General features: G+C 46.0%; 1 protein-coding gene across 1 annotated transcript in view; it reads left to right on the forward strand.

Moving 5' to 3' along the window:
* brf1b (BRF1 RNA polymerase III transcription initiation factor subunit b) overlaps positions 1-16,613 on the forward strand; it is a 36,832-nt gene that overhangs the window by 1,068 nt on the left and 19,151 nt on the right. Inside the window, exons 2-6 of the mRNA XM_050057455.1 lie at positions 1,834-2,042; positions 15,661-15,741; positions 15,881-16,054; positions 16,205-16,236; positions 16,321-16,393. Of these exons, the coding sequence (XP_049913412.1) occupies positions 1,859-2,042; positions 15,661-15,741; positions 15,881-16,054; positions 16,205-16,236; positions 16,321-16,393 (544 nt within the window). The 5' untranslated portion in view covers positions 1,834-1,858. The remainder of the gene's footprint in view (positions 1-1,833; positions 2,043-15,660; positions 15,742-15,880; positions 16,055-16,204; positions 16,237-16,320; positions 16,394-16,613) is intronic.

Consider the following 16,613-nt stretch of genomic DNA (forward strand, 5'->3'; position numbering starts at 1 on the left):
GGTCCGAGCACGTTTGGTGATAGGAAGGAGGTCAGAGAGGTACGGAGGGGCGAGGTTGTGGATGGTCTTGTAGCTCAGAAGTATATTTTATAGTGGATGTGGGAGGTGATGGGGAGCCAATGGAGCTGCTGTAAGATGGGTGTGATATGACGGGTGGATGGGGTCCAGGTGATAATACGGGCAGTGGAATTCTGAACCATCTGCAGTTTATGGAGGATTTTCTGGGGGAGACCAAACAGGAAGGAGTTGCAGTAGTCAAGCCAGGAAGTGACAAGACTGTGAACCAGTATGGCAGCAGTGTGAGATGTGAGGGAGGGGCGCAGGCGGTTGATGTTGCGGAGATGAAAGTAGGCTGATTGGGTTATGTTGTTAATGTGGGATGAGAAGGAAAGCGTGCTGTCGAGGATGACACCCAGACTCTTTACCTGAGGGGAGGGGAGGATGGAAGAATTGTCGATCGATATGGTGAAACTGTGGGCTTTGGCTAGAGAGGATTTAGTGCCGATTAGTAACATTTCTGTTTTATCACTGTTTAATTTGAGGAAATTGCATGTGAACCAGGACTTTATGTCATGAAGGCAGTCAGTAAGGAATGAGGGAGGGGGGGTGGAATCAGGTTTGGAGGAGATGTAGAGCTGGGTGTCATCTGCGTAGCAATGGAAATTAATGTGGTTTTTACAGAAAATGTGAGATGTAGATGATGAATAGCAGGGGCCCCAGGACAGAGCCCTGGGGCACACCTGTGGAGACTGGGAGGGGGTGCGAGGTAAATGATTTCAGCTGAATGAACTGAGTGCGACTGGATTATTATCACTGATACATTAATGCATTGATCAGTTTGATGTTGTCATTTTAAAGACTGTATATCCTGCTGGGTAGCTTTATAACACCCTGTCATAATAATCATTATTAATCAGTTGGTGTGTGTTTTGTATGAACATCATAAAACTGCTGTAACTAAAGCGGTCAGATAAATGTGGTGCAGTGAAAAAGTGTCATATTTGCCCCAAAGTTTAGTCAAGTAGAAAAAGTAAAATACAAGAACCTCAAAAGTGTGCTTAAGTAATTGTACTTACTTCCTGTCCTCCACTGACTGTTGGTTAATAGTGTGGTAGTAGTTCAGAAATACACAAATACTGTATATTGTAATTAATTTATCAGAGATCAACAGACACTTTAGCAAAGCTACACTCGTCAACACTGTTGTGCACATGCCACCATGAAAATACAAAACACAGCCTACACAGAAACACTCACCCTGAGGGGTCAGTCAGTCCTTCAGTGGGTGAGTTGGTTGGTTAGTCAGTCGATGGGTCGGTGAGATGATCATTTGGGGGGGGGGGGGTTCAGTTTCTGAGCTCTGACAGTAGAACTCAGTCTGAGAGTTCAAGATCAGAGGATTCCCTTTACCATGACGACGATGATGATTTTCACCACAGTCTGCAGCAGATGAGATAACTGACTGAGGGTAACAGAGGATGATGTCATCATAAACCTGATCTCACTGATCCAGAACCTGATTTAACACAAACAGGATTTTCTGTTTAACTCTATGAAGTCACAGTTAATGTAAACATACATCTCTGCAGGGCGGAGAACGTTCACTGTCTACAGCAATACTCCAGGTTAAAGTGGTGTCAGTGTGGAGTCGTGTGATTGGCTGGTGATGTGTAACCACAGATCTGTGATCAGCAGCTCCGTCAGATCAAAAATCATCTCCTCAGTTATTTTACATTTGCTGATCAGTGACATCTTGTTGAAGGGTTTGAATGTGTCAGACATTAAAGACGTCTCCCTCTGCTAACAGCTGACATCCTCCTCTCTGACCTGCAGGCTGTGTTGACCTTTGACCTCCACCATGAGCTCCAGGGTGTGCAGGACCTGCGGGGGGTCAGATATAGACGTGGATCAGGCCCGGGGCAGCGCGGTGTGCACCAGCTGTGGTTCTGTTCTGGAGGACAACATCATCGTCTCTGAGGTCCAGTTTGTGGAGGGAAGCGGAGGAGTGTCGTCTGCTGTGGGACAGTTTGTCTCTGCTGACGGTGAGACACAAACGCTGACACCAGTAGGAAGTGTTAACACTGAAACATTAACGCTGTTCACTCCTGGTCAGCAGTGACATCGCCCCCTGCTGGCGGTGCCACTGTCTTCCTACAGGAGGGAGCGGCAGCACCCAACTTAGTGGAAGCGCTGTCCTCCGTGTGGCGCACTGTTCAAAACTGTCTGAGCACTGTGCTCACAGTTCCAAGTATTTCAACTTTGACCTTGGTTACTGGTGACCTTTCAAAGAGCAGCCAATGAGATAACAGCTGTTGGACCAGTTGGTAACTACTTGTGACTCCACCAGACGCGCCGCAGCACATCTTAGAACCGTCTCTCAGCTCTGCTCCACTAAAAACACGTCCAGTCTATTTCTGACAGCGTCACGACGCACTGCTCAGAGCAAATAGAGCCGAGCAGGAAGTGAACAGCAACGTCCTGTCAATTTACAAATTAAACACCCTGCACAGTTCCCACAGACATGAAACTCCTGGAAAGTTATGAAATTAGAAAAGCTGTTTTCCAGGCCTAGAAGGGTTTGAATAATCGTTGTTTAAAATAAGTTCATAAAAATCCCCAAACACGCAACAGGAAATACGTTCTTGTCGTACTAATTTAAAATCTAGTGCAGCGCCATGTGACTGTTGAAATGTCTCCAGGTCTCAAAGACACGTTTAACCAGAACAAATGCACACAGACTTCGCCCTGACATCTATCTGCAGGATCTTCAGTTTTCTGTCCCCCAACAGGGGCGTGGCCTTGACGTTTGAAGAGCCCATATGTGTCGGTCTGGTCTGTTGGTGTATGCAGCCAGTTAACAGCTGGACTGTCTAACGAGCATCAAAGTTAACAAGTGTTAGCAGTTTATTCACAAAGGCCAGGGAAGCACATGTTCAATAAAGTAACGCATTATCGATATACAGGCCTCCCTTTTTAAATTACGGAAATAAAGTCATGGAAATTGGTTAAAATATTATAAAGACTTTATGGAAAAGTTTTTGAAATATATTGGCTAAAATGTGTGGGAACCCTGACCCTATAAATGTAAACACAGATCATTATATTTAATAATTATGAGGATGAATGTATTTTAACAACTGAAACAGCCACAGATATTAACTATTAACACCATGTTAACTTTGTCTGTTGGCTGCAGCACAACAGTGTAGGAAACAACAAGGAGCACAATAAAACAGACAAAATAAGAAACATTTAACTTCACAGCCGCTGAATGACTGAAGGTAGAAGCAAATATCAGAGAAATAAAATCTGCAGCTCTACAAAATCCAGCAGGCAAAACACTTCTGAGACGCTCCTGGTGTGGTACGACACCGTGCGAAGGACGGAACGAAACCGGGGTCGCAGCCAGGACACAGTGCAGCTGCGTACGGTGTGATCCAGACATTAATCCTCATATTTCTGAATGGAGTCGTGCACGGCGCTCTCTCTGCGCAGTTTAATACATCGGATTCTTTTGAGACACGACAGCTTTTAGAGCAAGAAACAAAAGCAGCTCCGACCAAACCTCATCATTTTAACTTTGTGTCCTTATTCACAGGAACAAAGAAACAAATAGAGTAAAAGTCTTAAATGTTTAATTTAATGTCGCAGGAATGTTTTGTTTCAGTCGACTGCAGCTCAGCGCTGAACTGAACCAACTGTGTCACCAGTATTATGATTCTCTGTGAATGAAACATGAGGCCTCTGAACATCAGTGCTTCTTATAATGAGGTTAGTTTGTAATGTTTATCTAATACACAGGGTGACATCACTGTGAAGTCACATGACAGAGCATCAAACAGCTGAGTGTGAACAAACTCAAGCTTTATTGAATCAGATTCTGCAGACGGTGTTTGATTCTGTTCTTCATCAGCTGATCCGTTTACCTGAGAGGACAGGAACATGTTTACACCCTCAGAGACAACAACACCTGGCACATTAGCTCTGGTTCTGTTCTAGTTTCTTGGAGCCATCTCATGAACCAGCCTACGTTTCCATCTATTGTAATCAAGCATGTGTCGTCAGCGGAGGACGCTGCACAACAGAAGTAAACAGCTGAAGCAAAAACAAACAAACAGATTATCTGTGAACTTTTGTTCTGTTTGTACAGATATTTGTTTTTACCCAATAACAAGCATGAACCAGCTGTTAATGACACCACTGCACGCTCCTCTGTAGTCTCTAGATTTCTCACTTGACTCCGTCCTCACTTTCCGACCTGTACAATATGACACGCCCACTGATGTCGTCACCGTTCACACTTCAGGTCAATGAAAAACTTTTTGGGTTCTTGACCAGTTTCTGTGTTTTTTGTCGAAATGCTTCGAACGGTTCAAAATTAGGTGTGAAACCAGAATGGAACTGGTCCCATGTTGGTGGAAGAAGGGATAACTAGGGATGCACAATGTTGGATTTCTAGCCAATATCTGATATGTTGGCCACTAACCAATATATCCATGTAAAATGATGCAGCCGTCTTCCCTGAATCCTCTGACTGAATATACCTCTTTGTGTGATCGCACCCAGATTTATCTTTATTTTTATATGTGTTTTTATTTGTGTATGCCTACGTATGTGACACTCTGTTATCTTTGGTTAACGGCCCTTTCATCGTCATTTACAAGCATGTCAGAGTTTCTTTTCTGCTTCGTTGCTTTGGTGCTAATCAACGTAGTAGGCAGTGGCTGTGAAATGGTTACACTGATTTATTTTATTGTCTGATTATCTGTTTTAATTTGTGGCATTTCTATATTCTTCATATACACTTGTATATCTTTCATATATGTTGTTTTGTTACCTGTGCCGAATCATTTACATGATGTTTTGCACATGCTAACTTTGTCAATTTGAAAAAAAAAATTGCTTCGTCATCAACAAAAAAAAACAGCATGTTGGCCAATTTCAATATTTGATTGTAAAGCCATTATCAGCTGACTGATGAAGAGCAGATATTATCGTGCATCCCTATGGCTGCAGGTCCATTTTATTAATTGTGAACAGAATCTATGAACACCTGTTCTTCGTACCTCTCATGATGCCTTGGTGAACACTGGCTCCATAACGACCGCCACAGTCAGACCTGGTGTTGATCTTTAGGTCTGAAGCTGAACCATCAGAACCATTAGGACCTGTGTGGGAACCAGTAAACCCAGCTCCCCCTACACTGGCACTGAGGTCCTGGTTGCTGTTGGGATTGTTCAGTGGATATGCTCCGATGTGTGCAGGAGTGTTCGGGATGTTCTGTGGTGCAACGCTGAGGTAGGACGTCCTGCGGGTTGTTCCTCTGGTGTCAGACTGAGTGGTGGGGTTCAGGAAATTCTGCGGCTTGTGTTCATCACGGGTTTGGAGTCTTCCCGAGAGACTGGGAGCAAGTTTGACTCTGATGTGAGATGGTCCTGATGGTGGGGACGAGTAGAAAAACAGAAAAATAAAAGATTATAAGTTATAACACAGTGACCGGAATCTTTATTTTTAATTCAGCTATTTTTTAATACCTGTTGGTTGATGCACATTTCTCAGTGGAGAGACCTGGTCTCCACTGTTTCCTTTATCAGCCACTGATTGGACCAGTTTCTGCTGGTGTTCTTGCTGGTTTGGGGACAGTTCTGTGAGGCGGATCATTGCAGGCTGATCTGATTTGACTTGGACACCATGAACACCTTGTTCCTGCTTCAGTGTTGAGAAACCCGTTCTCTTAGGGACATGTTCCTCTCTTATGTTTGAACCTCTGTGTTCAGGACGCTGTTGGGAGGTCCAGCGGTTCCTATTATTGCCGACAGCCGTCAGACCAGTGACATAGTGGGAGAAATTAGACATTTGTTTGTTTGCTTGTTGGATAAGATGTTTCTGGTTGAGCTGTTGTCCAGAAGAAACAAATTTGCTCAGAGGTTTAACTCGGATGTTTTGCACTCTGGACTGAACAGTCTCGATGTTCCTCCGTTCAATGGCACCTGGTCTTTCCAGGTTTTGGTCGACTTGGCTGGTTGCGATAGATGTTGGTTCAGTGCTGACGGACCCGTCTGTGTCTCCAGACAAGTCAGACACAGTATTTTTGGATTCAATGGTTTTGGTACTTGCAGGGACGTATTTCTTGTCTTTGCCAGGCAGAAGTTGTTCACTGCTGTCAGGGTGGTCTGGGTTGTACTGAGCTGATGGTTGAAGAACTGGGTGAGACTGAGAGGTTTGTGAAGGATCGTTCTTATTTGGAGGTTGGTATCCAGGTATCTCTTCAGTGTTGGCCATTTCCCTATCACCACCTGAGGACCTGTAAAGGCTCAAATCCAGACTTGCCTCATGTAGCCGGCTCAGTTCTTGCACACCAGGAGAAAGATTGACTTGAGGACTCTGCATTTCTTCATTTGGACTAATGAAACCATTTTGGCGAAGAGTGGGCTGGTCCCATGTTAGGCCCGAGTGCCAAACATTGTTACCTAAAATGTTCAGTCCTTGAAATGTTGGAGTCTGACCGAAGCTTCCCCAGTCACTTTCCAACGGTTCCATAACTGGAGAATCAGGAATCCTGCTGGAAGAACTCAAGCCCCCAGCCCGGTTTTCATCAGTGAGTTTCTCACGTCTCACTTGTTCATAGTTGAAGCTCAGTGTGTTGAGGTTTGATAGCTGGATGCTGTCATCCGGTAATGGGTCATATCTGGGAGGAACGTTGGGAAGATGGCCGTCAGTTTGAGATTTGAATACATGTTGGTCCTGCATCTGAAACATGAGAGGACCAGGAAAAGATGAAGCCTGCAAAGGGACTTGGTGGGTACCAGTAGTTTGACCCTCAGAGGGAGGAAGATTAAAGCTTGGAAAACTTTGGAGGTTTTGGGAGGAGTAGAGCGGCTTGTTGTGTCCTCCTGGTATTGTGATGAAGTGACTGGGCCCCGGTTTGGGCCGAGGCCTGATGCCAGAGTTAGGCAGGACTCCCCCTGCGGCTGGGGTTTGGTATGTTTGGTAGGCCTGGTTAGTTGGGGTGTTGACAGCATTTCCAGGTACCTGATGTGAACAGTCTTTGTCAGGGAGATGTGCTGACCCTGCAGGAAAAAAAGAGATTTTAAGATCCTGTCATTCAAACAAAACTGGCTTTGGATCATTGATAACTCAGATTGTGACCTTTAAGGCTCTTGAAGACTTTGACGGAACCAAATCCAGGAGTCTCTGATCTGAAGATTCTGTCCACAGACAGTCTGTTGACTCCATTAAGTGGATAGAAGCACCTCACTGTCAACCTGTTCAAGAATCAGACATTTCGTCATCAGTAGTCTCTCACATTTGAGTGTTTGTTTAAATCAAGTTTTGTTTCAGGTATTGATGACGGGCCGAGTCCTTTCAGAGAGAATCAGGCAGCACCAGGTTATGAAGTGTTCAGATGTGTTTTCCTTACTTGAACTGAGATTCTCTGGAGATGAAGTTTGGTCCGTCTGCGATTAACTGTCTGTCATGGAGGATCTCGTTCTCATAAACCATGTATGACTCCCCGACCTGTTAAAACATCTTCACTTTACAAAACTTTAAAGACACTCATCTGAACACACTCTCAACACAATCATCTTGGTTACTTGGTCGCTCTTCTTGCTTTGTACAAATGTCATCTTCGTAAAACATCTTTATAAATGATGTGATGTGGGTATCCTCCAGAACACCGCCAAAAAATGACCAAGGATTAATCCAAAACCCAGAGGTATTCAGTCTGTGATCACAGAAGACATTAAAAAACAGCAAATATTTACAGTCAAGAAGCTGAAACTATTGAATTTTTGGTGTTTTAGAACAAAATTACTCGAATAAGTAACAGTGTCAAAACTGTTGCACTCGGATCAGCTAATAGTTTCAGCTCTTTTCGGTGGTGAGGAGCTCTTTGTAAGCTCTCCACTCTTACAAAGAGCTCCCCCGAGAAATCTTTAAAGTATTTAAGACGTACCATGGCTCTGGTGCCACAGGAGTCCAGCTTGAACTCAAATAGGACTTTGGTTCTATCCATCTCTTTGGGTCCACAGGTGGGGTCAAGCAGGGTGGTTGCTGTGGGCTTTACTGTAGGCCAGGTGGAAGTCGGTGTTGTCACCACCGTCATGGTCCCATCTGCAGAACAGACTGAGACACCACAGAGGGTCAATGTTAGGACTGTATTTGAGTCAGGGACCAATCAGGGTCATTGTTAGGTCTCTATCCAACTCAGGGACCGGTCCAATTAGAATATGTGTTAGGCCTGAATCAGAGTCAAGGGCTGGACCACCAGGGTCAATATCAGACCCATATCTGTCTCAGACTTTAACTTTTATGTGGTCCAGTAAGAATGTGAGGATTATGTAAACAAACTTTACCTGGCTGACGACATATTGACCATCTAAACTGAGCTTAAAGAGAGTATTGCAGGTTACCTATCATGTCCTCGGTTTTGAAGAGGCAGCGTTTGGAGGTGGACGTTTGGTCCTCCAGAGTTTTGGAGTCCCTCAGAAGAAGCTTAAATGTCCCATAAAAGTTTGACAGGTTGATGTCCTGGGAAGAAAAGATGACTCTGATGAGATGGAGAGTTGACTGATGGCTGACACTTTTTCACTGTTGATTCGTTTAAATCGTGATATTTTCATTAGTGTTTAAACGGCCTGATTCACTGAAATTAGAAAGATTTAAACTATGGAGAGGATCCAGCTGGGATCAGGCAGTCTCCTGATACTTGAATTAAGTTTTCTGACGGCTGCCATCGATGGACTCTGTGGTTCATGTGTCCCTCAGCTCACTGTGGATTTACAATGTTCCATTTCATTAACTCAGCAGTGAACTGGGAGAAAATCCAATATCAGGTTGTATATTTTCAGCACCACTTTACAGTACAGACCCCCATGTGTCGTGGACTCTTACTTCATAGGTGTATCCGATGGAGAACACAGGGACTTCTAGGGTGGTCTTGTGAGTGTCGTTGTGGAGGCGGTAACCTCTTTGGGCTGCTAGCTGTGATGTCAGAGGCTCATGGTCAACGCCCACCTCCCAGAGACTCTCAGCTCGAGGCGGTCTGACCACGCTGAAAGTGATCCCTCCATCTGAACACTGAGCCGTGATCTCTGGAGGAACTTTAAAGGAGAAAGTCTGTATTTAAAACTAAAGAACCACAGGTGGTTACTGTAGACGATCAAAGACCAGATGTGCTTACATGCGTTTAATACTCGTGCTGTGATGACGGTGTGGTGGTAGTACGAGTCTCTCTGGGGCATGATGGTTAAAGTGAAGTTTATATCTATGGAGTACTGTACCACACCTTGACCCAGGTTCTGTTGGGATGGAAACAGTGTCTCAGCGACAGGAGGCAACAAAATGCTTCAAAGAACAAAAAATAATTTACATATTTACTTTGTGTTTCAGTGAGATGACTCAGGTGTCTGTCGTCACTTCAAAAGACTAACAGTTGTGATAAATCCTGCAGGAATCATCCTAATAAACATTTTAGATTAGCATAATTAACTCACAAGTTCAACAGGTTCAGACAGCAGCAGTAACCCCCACTGCTCACAGAGACTGAGATCAGGCCAAAAATCAAGTTCACCCACTAAAGCCAATTTTATACTGCACGAAACACCTGCTAACACTAGTTAACATCCAGCTTTTAAATGTAATGGAAAAGGTTTCAATCAGCATTCACTACCAGGTCAAATGACTCTGCAGCAGTCACGTGTATTTATCGTCTCCGATCGACAGTGATGGAAACTCAACGCCCAGATGAATGCGCTAATTTTAGCCCCTTAACCAGAGAGATGCAATGACATGCCACTACATGAAACCGTCCGTCTCCGTCTGAGCGGCGTCAAACAACGATCCAAATTAGTCTGAGAAAGCGACTCGATAAGTTAGAGATATATGAAAAGACGTAACTACTGTAAAGTTTCCACTGACCTCCATGCGGCTTTCTGCTGTTTACTAACCTGTTTTCCAGCCTGTCTGATGAACGTGACACATAGAAAGGCGTACTCGCCTGCTGCAGAGCCGTCGACACAGCTCTGCTCTGCTGGCAATGGGAAAGAGTCTATTGCCTGTGTTTAATGGGATTTACAGTGTTTAAAAAAAACCTGCATACACACGTTAAGTTTGGTGGGGTTTTGACAAACACAAATCAGACCCAGACTTTTCCTCAATGAACCATTTGCTGGCTCAGAAACTTGTTAAAACTGGACCTCGCCAGCCCAAATCCAGACGCAGATGGGTCAGCTCAGCAGCACCAGGCTGAACTTCTGTCCAAGAACCCAACAAGAAAAACAATACAGATTAATTACCTCCGTCAAATTTCGGGTGGCCTCCAGCTCTCGACAAAACTCTGTCAGCTGTCCACAATTTTTTAATAACTGAATCTTTTTTTTAACTGTATAATTATTAGACCTCTTAAAATACGTTGCTTGTTGAAGGTGTTTTTTTGAGCCAGTTGAAGTCTGGTCACATGATCAGGGTGGAGCCACCTCCGCCTCATTAAAGTTAGGATACCCAGGCAGATCCAGGTTCTGTGTTGTGTTCTCACCATCCAGTGCACCACCGAGTCCTCGAAGGGCAGCCGCAGCTCATAGGCTCGGCTGCCGTTGATGTGAACAACAGGAGTGACGCTGTAGCCCCGCCCAGCGCTCTCCAACATCATCAGCTGTTTCCCATTGACTCGGACTTCCTCTAACATGACATCAGCGGGAATGTTTCCCAGGTAGATGCTGAACACGTGGTCGTCACTCACGGTGTCTACAGGAAGAACCAGAAGTCCAGACACGAGACGTTGACACATAAAGACAGAAATATTATGACAGAGGACATCTTCATCTAAATATCACACATTCACTCCCCGCAGGGCTCCTCATTTTATTATGACTTAATTTATGTATCATTTGATAATCATTTTGGTCTGAAACGTGTCAACAACAGCACCGAGTTATTCCTTTAACTGTTTCCTCAGTCTGATCCACAGATTGTCAGTCAAGAGATTAGACCCTGGATGAACTGAAAGCATCATAATTATTAAATCTGTTACTGATTGATTTTCCGTCGATTGACGACTCGGCTGTTTGTTTCAGCTCCTGCAGAAAGTGATTAGACTCACTGACGTCTGTTATTATGAACATGTGTGTTAACAATAACCTCGACAGCCTCAGTGAAGTCCGGTCAGATCACTCAGCAGCATCTGAAACTGACAATCATCTGACATCACACACACGTTACGCAGTGATTGGTCAGGTGTGCAGAGGTGTAGGAGTAAGTGGAGTTCAACTTCTCTCCAAGCTCTCCATTTTCAACACTTTAACTCTGAGGTGACATTGGTCAGATTGATGGTGTGGAGACTCCAGAGGCAGATAAAGAGCCTCGGGGGGTGTCAGCGGGGTGTTTGAAAGGGATCAGGGAGGAGGTGGGATGCGGCCAGGAGGAGGATTAAGAGTAGGTTAGTTCTTACTGGTCTACACTGGAAGACTTACGGTCGAGATGGAAGGGTGGACGGCAGAGCAGCGGTGTGTCGAGCACTCGGACCATTCGGTGTCTTGTGTCGACGCTGCTGCCGTCTTCATACAGCAGAGAGAAGACGTGTTCGTACAGCAGGAAGATCACATACGTCTCCTTGTACACGTTGTTCACCACCAAACTCTGCAGAGAGGAAGAGGAAACTGACAGATGCACAGTCTGCTGTCGATCGTGATGTCATGTGCATGTGTCGTGTGACTCAGAACAAAACGTGTCCCTGTCTGAAGTTTGGATGGGACTGACCGTACCTTCCTGTAGCCGCCCTCCGCCCCAAAAGGAACCCCAATCTGGACCAGGTGTCCTTGTTGGACCAGACTGAATCCTCTGGTTGCAGCAGTGACTTCGTCCAGCAGGACCCCCTCCACCCCCACACTGAGGCCTTTACTTTCAAAACCCGCTCCCTCCCCGACCAGAGGGGTCACAACCCGCGGGACGTCCCAGAGCAGCCGGGCGCCGTTGAAAGAACCCGAATCTGAGGGAGGATCAGCAAAATAACCATTGGCACCGTTTACCTGTCGGACAGAAGCAGCTTCCTGTTCATTCAGTTGTGTTTGTGTGAGAGAACTTACTGACGGTGCAGGCCATGGACACATCGATCATCATCACTGTCAGCTTCTGCTTAAAGAACAAAGAAGCCTGGACGACCTCCACAGGGACGCCGTCCACCTGAAGATAAACAGGAAGATTCATTTCTTTAAAAAAAGAAAAGGAACAACTTCAGTGTTTTACCACCGTTCACTCAAGTCACATGACCTCCTGCTCCAATCCCACCTTTCCCCCTTAGACCTACGCCTACGCCAGGAAACGCTCAGAGTGTGAAGTCACCTCTTCATTAAAACATTTTGTTTGACACTGCAGCCGTGAACCTCAGAAGGTTACCCACCATGATGAGCTCAGCGTGCGGCGGTTTGTACTGTGAACGAAGCACCACCCTCCGGGCGGTGGTGGTCAGGCTGTAGCCCCACCCCTGGCCTTCACTGATGGACATGGAGGACACCTGTCCGTCCCTCTGCAGGAACATCAGCTGCCAGACTGAAGACGCCGCCCTCTGAGCCTGAACGCCACAAACCAAACATGTCCGAACATTACAGAGGACTCAGGAGAATTATGAAAGCTGCAGATTTGACCAACCAGTCTCAAATCCAGCTTAAAACCATTTTAAGTTCTGAGTCAAGTATTTAAATAAAAACACTGTCAAGACCAGCCCGTGTTGAAAATCAATTTTACCCGTTGACCTCAGCTCAGAGTCATGACTGAACCACCCTGAGTGCTGGTTTTCAGATATCAAATATCACTGCAGATAGCGAGCAGATTCCTTAACATGGGCGACAGAGTGTGGATTAAGAGCGGCCTCCTCAGAGATCACGAGTGTTGCAGTTTATTTTTGTCGGTGTGATTTTACCTGAGAGAAGGCGGCCTGCCACATGTCTCCACTGTCCCCCCGCTGACCTCCACATGAGGACTCTCTGTTCACGTTCACCTGGTCCACATCAAACCACATCAGTCTCAAGACAGTTCACTTTGACATAAGTCTGTTCCAAGACTTCATGTAAGGACAGACTCAAAGAGGTAGTAGTAGTTCTGACCTCCATGTAGTCCTCCTCGCAGATGACCTCTCTGTGAGTCCAGCTCAGACCAGAACAGACGGCAGAAACAGGCCGACTGATCCACGATCCACCAGCGTCACTCACCATCACGTTAAATCTGAAGGTGAACACCTCGTCATCCTGGAAACACAGACTGATGTCAGACTGAGCTCTGACATCACCACAGAGAATACACAGGAGACACGTGATGATGGGTGGAGCTACCTGATATTGGAGAGCAGGGGCTACCTGGTGGTCGAGAGGTGAAACTACCTAATGGTGAAGAGTTGGAGCTATCTGGTTGTGGGTGGAGCTACGTGGTGGTGCAGAGGTAGAGCTGTTTCATAGTGAGTGAAAGTGTCTGGTGATGAAGAGGCAACACTACCTGATCGTGGGTGGGATTATGTGTTAATGGAGAGGTGGAGATATCTTGTAGTGGATGGAGCTACCAGGCGGTGGAGAGGTGGAGCTACCTGGTTGTGGGTGAAGCAGGAGTAGTATGAAGCTCTGAAGGTGGTGAAGCCATTCATCTTGAAGGTGCTGATGGTGTAACCGCAGCGGGAGGCGAGCTGCTTGCTGATGGAGTAGACACCATTTTCATCTATGTCAGGATGGACGGAGTGAGATCAGGACAAACGCCACAGGACAGGTAGATGGACAGGTGGACAGGTAGATGGACAGGTGGACAGGTAGATGGACAGGTGTACTCTGGGAATGAGGACTACAGAAGCATCAACATGAAGAACTGACCTACAGCCTCAAAGCGAGGCGTCTGCACTGAGGTCACCTGGATCCACAGGTAACGATCCCGACACTCGGACCGAACAGCAGCATCAACAAAACCTGACAGAGAAACTGAACCACGTCAGCTACAACTAAGTATTCTTTACAGGACATGGAGGTCCTGCAGGAGGTCAGAGGTCACAGAGGTTCAAGTTAGTTTCTGTGGTTGTGAAGAAAATAAATGAAACAGATATAAAACATATACGCCCCCCCCCCCCAATCAACAGTTACTGTTAGAAGACCCAGTAACAACCCAGTACATCCACCAGTAAAACCAGTTTACCTTCAGCTGTAGTTTGTTCTGTAAAGTCACAGCAGATAAAGACGAGTCTGGAAAAAAAGGAGTCAGATTCAGTTTTTACCTGTGCAGGTGAGGTTAGTGTTTTTACCTGTGTAGGTGAGGTTTGTTTTACCTGTGTAGGTGAGGTTAGTGTTTTTACCTGTGTAGGTGAGGTTTGTTTTACCTGTGCAGGTGAGGTTAGTGTTTTTACCTGTGTAGGTGAGGTTTGTTTTACCTGTGTAGGTGAGGTTTGTTTTACCTGTGCAGGTGAGGTTTGTTTTACCTGTGCAGGTGAGGTTAGTGCTGTTACCTGTGCAGGTGAGATTGAACTCACCCGATGATGAAAGCAGCAGTTTTCATGTTGAAGCTGCAGAAACCTTCTCTGTGTCTCCTCTGTGTATCTGTGGAGGAAAAACTTCCCCTCCGCTCTCAGGTGAGCTAATCACCTGGTCGTCATGGTGACACAGGAGCCAGGTGAGGCTGGTTGAGTCTGATTACAGCTGGAGTTTCTATTAATACACAGTAGACTCTGTGTAGTTTATGATGAATGTATTCAGTCTGTGACGACTAAACTTCACCATCAGTCACACAACATGTTTCTGTTCACAGAATAAACATTCAGATCAGACAAATCAAATTTAAATCTCAGAAATTCAACAAAAATAAAAGTTTATCTAAAACGTCATCTTGTTGAGTCGACATCTGAACCAATCAGCTGTTAGATCAGGTGAGAGCCAGACGGTGCAGTCGGTGGAGAGCAGCTGCAGCGCCTGGCTCTAAAAACTGCGGCCGCCTCGCTCTCGCGGTTTTATCGCCGTCCACTTTTGTAATACGTCAGAGCAAGTCGGGCTGAAGTCGGACACAAAACTAACCAGCATGCATTGTGCTCCGATCGCCAGTGATCGAATCTAAAGCTCTGAAGGTGGTGAAGCCATCCATCTTGAAGGTGCTGATGGTGTAACCGCAGCGGGAGGCGAGCTGCTTGCTGATGGAGTAGACACCATTTTCATCTATGTCAGGATGGACGGAGTGAGATCAGGACAAACACCACAGGACAGGTAGATGGACAGGTGTACATCCCAATCCTTATCCAGATTCTGACCAATCCAGATCCAAAACCTGATCCTGATCTCAATCCTTATCTTGATTCTGATCCTAATCTCGATCCTAAATTTAATCTTGACCCTGACCCAGGTCCAGAACCTGATCCTGATCCTGATTGGTCTGTTCACTGTCGCTGGTTCTGGGTCGCTCAGAGTTCTGTATCACACACTCATTAACACTCACCTGTCCTTCAGACACCTGCTCAGGGTGGAGGTCTCCATGTGGGCAGCAGGAGGGTGGAGATCTGTTGCACCTGCTGAACAAACTGTGAGCACAAATAGTTCAGACAGGTGTGTCTGTCTCTGTGGACTCTGACAGGGAGACAGGTTAATTGACCTCAGATGATGAAAGCTGCCTGTCTGTCTGTCTGTCTGTCTGTCTGTCTGCGTGCAGGTCCAGTTAAGGCTCCTCTTCTCGGTTCTGGTTTTCACACCAGTGTTGGAAAAGAGTCCAGAGCCCAGACCCTGCAGGGCGGTGAGTACTGTCATCATCATCATAATCATCATCATCATTAGACACATCAAGTCCCAGATCAGGTTCACACAGACTGCTTTACACTGATTAATCATCTGTGTGTGTGTGTGTGTGTGTGTGTGTGTGTGTGTGTGTCCAGGTAAGCGTCAGATCCAGCAGCTGGGCAGTCAGCTGCAGTTGAATCAGCACTGTTTGGACACGGCCTTCAACTTCTTCAAGATGGTCGTCAGCAAACACCTGACGCGAGGACGAAAGACGGAGCACGTCATCGCCGCCTGCCTCTACCTGGTGTGTCGCACCGAGGGGACGCCACGTATCCTAGCAACCACGGACACACGCTGTGTCGTGCTGTGTGTGTGATTTCATCTTGGTTTGAAGGTTTGAGCTGAATTACGTCAATGTGGACGTCACTGTCACCTTTGACCTTCAGACGTTCTGCTGGTTTTCCTGAACTGTGTTTCAGACATGTTGCTGGACCTGAGCGACCTGCTGCAGGTAGGACTGAGCTCAGACCTGCAGAGACCTGCGGAGACCTGCAGAGACTCTGTGCAGTTCTAACTTTAAGTTTCATGTGTTCAGGTAAACGTTTACATCCTGGGAAAAACCTTCCTGCTGTTGGCTCGTGAGCTCTGCATCAACGCTCCTGCCATCGGTGAGAACTCTGATTCACTCTGTTTACTCTGAAACTAATTATATTATATTCTGAACACACTCAGTGACTGATCTGATGAGATGGTGACAGAACTCTGATAAAACCACTGCGTCTCTGGAGAATTCATCAAGACACCACCACTTTATACAGAAGGCAGAAAGTGCCTGCGCTGCGATTGTATGACTCCGCCCACCAGTCCACTCTGTGGTTGTATGACTCC

This window comes from Epinephelus moara, chromosome 12 (assembly GCF_006386435.1).
Source record: "Epinephelus moara isolate mb chromosome 12, YSFRI_EMoa_1.0, whole genome shotgun sequence".
In the NCBI taxonomy this organism is placed as follows: domain Eukaryota; kingdom Metazoa; phylum Chordata; class Actinopteri; order Perciformes; family Serranidae; genus Epinephelus; species Epinephelus moara.